Source organism: Pteropus vampyrus, unplaced genomic scaffold (genome assembly GCF_000151845.1).
Source record: "Pteropus vampyrus isolate Shadow unplaced genomic scaffold, Pvam_2.0 Scaffold8033, whole genome shotgun sequence".
Taxonomy (NCBI): Eukaryota; Metazoa; Chordata; class Mammalia; order Chiroptera; family Pteropodidae; genus Pteropus; species Pteropus vampyrus.
In genome coordinates, this window is record NW_011896814.1 from 1 (window position 1) to 4838 (window position 4838).

The 4838-nt window shown below is 34.1% G+C and overlaps 1 protein-coding gene across 1 annotated transcript; it reads left to right on the forward strand.

Annotated features, from left to right (window-relative positions):
• Nucleotides 1-2297: 2297 nt before the first annotated feature.
• On the forward strand, nucleotides 2298-4397 carry LOC105310641 (syntaxin-7; the record flags this gene model as incomplete). Its single annotated transcript, XM_011386786.2, has 3 exons — nucleotides 2298-2466; nucleotides 3442-3535; nucleotides 4233-4397. Coding segments are annotated over 3 exons (413 nt in total), but the record flags the coding sequence as incomplete, so codon positions are not given.
• Between the last annotated feature and the right edge of the window lie 441 nt (nucleotides 4398-4838).

Genomic DNA, 4838 nt, shown 5'->3' on the forward strand with positions numbered 1-4838 from the left:
AAAATATTTTGTTTTGTCAACTTGTCATATTTTCTTCCATGTTTTTTAGTTTTGTGTCATACTTAGATAATTTATACCTCACTCCAAGATCCTAAATAAGATCATGTAATAAATACACTTTTATAGTTTTATGTAGCAGGTTAATGGTTTCGATTTTTTAGTGTTTAAATTCAAAATTTATTACAGATTTATTTTACTGTGAGGTAAAATCAGGTTCTCGAACCCCCAAATAAGGAGTTTTCCTGGTGTAATTTATTGGACAGTTTATTTTTTTATCACTTAATATAACTTTTTTAAAAGGCAAGGACCCTCTAAAGCAGCAGTCCCCAGCCTTTTTGGCATCAGGGACCAGTGCTTCCATGAGAATCTAATGCCTGATGATCTGAGGTGGAGCTGAAGCGGTGATGCTAGTGCTGGGGAGCTGCTGCAAATACAGATGAAGCTTTTGCTCGTTGACCGCTCACCTTCTGCTGAGCAGACCAGTTCCTAGAGTTTGGGGACCCCTGCTCTAGAGATGAGATAAATGCCTGTCCTTATCCTAGAGTGGCCTGTACTACAGTTTGTCTTATCAACACACTTTTTTATAAAATAAAAGCATTAAACCCCTGTAAAGTAGTCCAAGAACATCTGTTGAGGTTCAGAAGGAAATGTATAACTAATTGCAAGCCCCGATAAGTTAAAAACAGCAAACAAGAATTCTTTACCCTACAAAAGAAAAAATCTGCCAAAATTAAAGCAAAAGAAATTCCTTTGAAGCTAGCTGAATGTTTAGCAGTTTTTATATGCTATATGAGTTCTTCAGGATTTATATTGTTCAGCTTTAACTTGAAAGCAGTGTTCATTACATCATCGCCAGCGAACAAAAGTTATTCTGTGTTTTGAAATACAATTATTCCCTTGATTCCATAAATAAATAATGACTATTTAAAAGCATTTAGCTATATAAATAAACCACTTATTTTAAGTGAAAAGAATGGGTGTATCAGATTATTTTTCTCTAGTTCTTGGAAATGTGAAAATTCTTTACTTTGAGATGGATTTTCAACTTATTTCTACTTGAGATTTTATTTTTGTACACACTTGCATAAAACTATAGATCCTCCCATATGCGAAGAGCTTTTTTTTATTGCAGTGATCATAGACTTCTGGATTATGAGTTTAGCATTAATTTTAAACCCCTGACTTTTAATTTTAAGTATTTTAAACCCACTAAAAAGTAAAAGTATAGTACAGTGAACTCTTTATATACCTTTCACCTGGGTTCACCAATTGTTGACAATTTTTAACTTTTGTTTCGTCTCACATTTCAAGTTCAGATTCCTCTAATTGTCCCCACAATTTTTTTGTAGCATTTTCTTTTTTCTGATTCAGAACCCAGTCAAGTACCATACATTCGTGTGTTTTATTATTCCGAGGGTTTTTTTCAGTTCTTAATTTAGAAAGCTCACCTACTATCAATTTTTTTCATTTGCGACGTTGGCATTTTGAATAATCCAAGCCAGTTATTTCGTAGATTATCCTAAAATATAAATCGGTCTGATTTTGTCTCATGATTAGGTTCAGGTTAAATATTTTGGCAAGGAAAATACGTAGGTCATATTGCATCATGTCAGGATACTAATAGTGCCAGTTTGTACCGTTGGCAGTGCAAAATTTGATCGTTTTAAGCAGCAAATTTATCTACGATAAAGTTAACTCTTACAATTAATGTCATCTATGCAGTGATAATTTGAGGTCGTGTGAATATCCTGTGGTTTTCGCATCCTTTGATAATCCTAGTTTGAATCACTTATTACAAAAATAATTGAAAAATAATTTTTTCCAATTCTATTATTCCTCTCATTTATTAACTATAGTTCATTTACTTTATATTCCAATGAATTATGTAATTTTTACAGTTATTTTTCTCACAATTTTTATGCCAGTAGAGTTAAGTGAAAGTCCATGTGCCATTGTGCTAAATCTTCTGATAGGAAAGAAGATAATATTTTTGTATTGTAAGTGCAGTTTCGTGGAGTTTTTTCCCCATTACAGTTGGCATATAATATTGTATTAGTTTCAGGTGTACAACATAGTGACTAGACATTTATATAACTTACAAAGTGATCACCTTGATTAATCTAGTACCCATCTGACACCATATATAGTTATTACAATATTATGGGCAGTTTCATATGTTAATGTTCCCACACGATTTTCTCTTGAAAATTAATTCATTGTTACTAATTAGATTCAAATAAACCACTTATTACTTTTTTCTCAACTAATGTGTTTTGTATATATCTTTGTTTTTCTAGCCTTTTCTGTCTGCCTATTTGCTTATATTAATTTCTTAAAATTAATTTCTGTCGCTATAACATTTGTAACAAATATACATTTATTTTCCATCATAATAGCTGTGGAAATACAGAGGACTCTGAATCAACTTGGAACACCTCAAGATTCACTTGAATTGAGGCAACAGCTGTAAGTATTTCATTAAAAAGAAAAGAAAAGGAAAGAATGGGGAAAAACAACTTAAGTATAACAGGTGTCTATACTTAAGCATACTTTTATATACTATCTCATTATTTTAATATGTATTTAACAGGACTAATATGTATTTAATATGAGAGGTATCAGTGCTGTAACTTATAAAGCATCTCATTAATACAAGCCTTTTTTAGTGTCAAGTTTAGTTAGAAATCTTAGTTTTGACTTTATAAGCTAGCTAACAAGATAGATGTAGATTCTAATATAATTTGCCTCTTTTATTGTGTCCTATTCCCTTTATGGGGAAATGTTATTTTTTTTTCCTGCAGCAAACTTAAATAATAGTAAATTTGTACTATTATTTATTACCTCTTCCTCTCTTTTCTCCCTCCCTCCCTCTCTCTCTCTTTCTCTCTGTCTCTCCCTCTGTATTTCTCTCTTTCTCTCTTCCTTTCTCTCTTTCTCTTTCCTTCCTTCCTCCTTCCCTCCCTCCCTTCCTTCCTTCTTTCATCTATAGGATATAAATGCCCGGGTAGAGAAATGTGAGAGGCCAGATGTACCCTAAGACCTGGGAACTGGGCAAAGTTTAAGGCAACAAATTCTCTTTACTTAAGACCTCCCAATCATAGGATGCAAGTAAAAGTCTCTCACACTCCCAGTATATCATACATCAGACATCTCACAATCTCATGTTAGCTTAAGTCATCTTCCTTTCTAAATGGCTACTGATAATTATTACTCGAAGCTTGGTTACCCCCTGTGTGAGTAAAGAACTTTCTATGTATTATTTACTCAGTATTTATCAAAGAATAGAACCTGAAAAATTTATTTTCATAGAGAAAATTTGGAGTCAATCTATAAAAAAGTGATTTTTATAAAACTATGCATCAAGGTCGATTCAAATGACAGAGTTGGAGCTTAAAGAAATAGATTAGTTCTTTGGCTATAATGCGTGTTTTCTCACTTTAGGCAACAGAAGCAGCAGTATACTAACCAGCTCGCTAAAGAAACAGATAAGTACATTAAAGATTTTGGATCTCTGCCTACTACCCCCAGTGAACAGGTATTAAGCTTTAAAACACATTGTTGACGTATTGAATGTGAAAGAAATCAAGTGCATTGTAGTGTCTTTGAACTGTTACGCTAGAAAGGAAAGTAGGGGGAATATTCTGTTTGAGATTAGCTCACAGAACACAAAACTATATTTAATTGCCCAGGTAGTATCTTGTGTGATTCAATAAAGCAAAAATTATTTCCATACAGTTGCCCTACCCATAATTAAGTAAGTGCTCAGCACATGCTTCCTGAATAGTTGTTTCCTGGCCGTCCAGGACGGACTTCATGAGACATGCACACTCATTCAAGATGTGAGGTTTCCTAGGGGCACATATTTATTTTCTTGCTCACTTAGTAGACATTGTTAATTAGACAAGAGTATAAGGTTTTATTTTCCTTAAAAAAACAACAACAACAACAACAAAAAACTACTTTAAAATAACTTCAAAATCATGGCCCAGATTTTAGGGTGAAAATATGAGATAAGAAATTCAGCATTATGGACCTTTTGCCTCAAGGTAAATTTACACAGTGTTTGAACATACTGTCAAAATGTTATTGAGAGTTAATTAGTAAGGCCCTGTAATTGGAGAGTGAGTGAATATTTCAGAATTAAAGAGCTAGCTAGTGGTGAAACAACTTTTGCAAATTCTGTTGAACTTCACAGCTTGATTCTAGTAGGTTTTTATCCCCCTTTCCTCTAGCGTCAAAGGAAAATACAGAAGGATCGCCTAGTAGCTGAGTTCACAGCATCACTGACAAACTTTCAAAAGGTCCAGAGGCAAGCTGCTGAGAAAGAGAAAGAGTTTGTTGCTCGAGTGAGAGCCGGTTCCAGACTATCTGTAAGTATTTAAAAAGGCATTTTAAAAATGAACACAATATTCTCTAAGGATCCCTTAAAACAGCAGTCCCCAACCTTTTTGGCACCAGGGACCAGTCAGTGCTCCTATGAGAATCTCATGCCTGATGATTTACAGTGGAGCCGAGGCGGTGATGCTAGCACTGGAGAACAGTTGCAAATACACATTAAGAATTCCTCATTTGCCTGCTGCTCACCTCCAGCTGTGTAGCCTGATTTCTAACAGGCCACTGACCTGTACCCGTCCTCAGCCTGGGGGTTGGGGACCCCTGCCTTAAAAGACCACATTGGCATGTTTTTTTAAGTTACAGAGATTTGTGAACATCTTGGGAATTAGTATTAGAATATTTTCAGGTGTTTCTGTTCAGTTTTTAAGAAGGATGATAGTTATGTAATTCTGTATTACTGTGGTTATTTTGTCCATATCATGGAACAAAATATTATAAATATA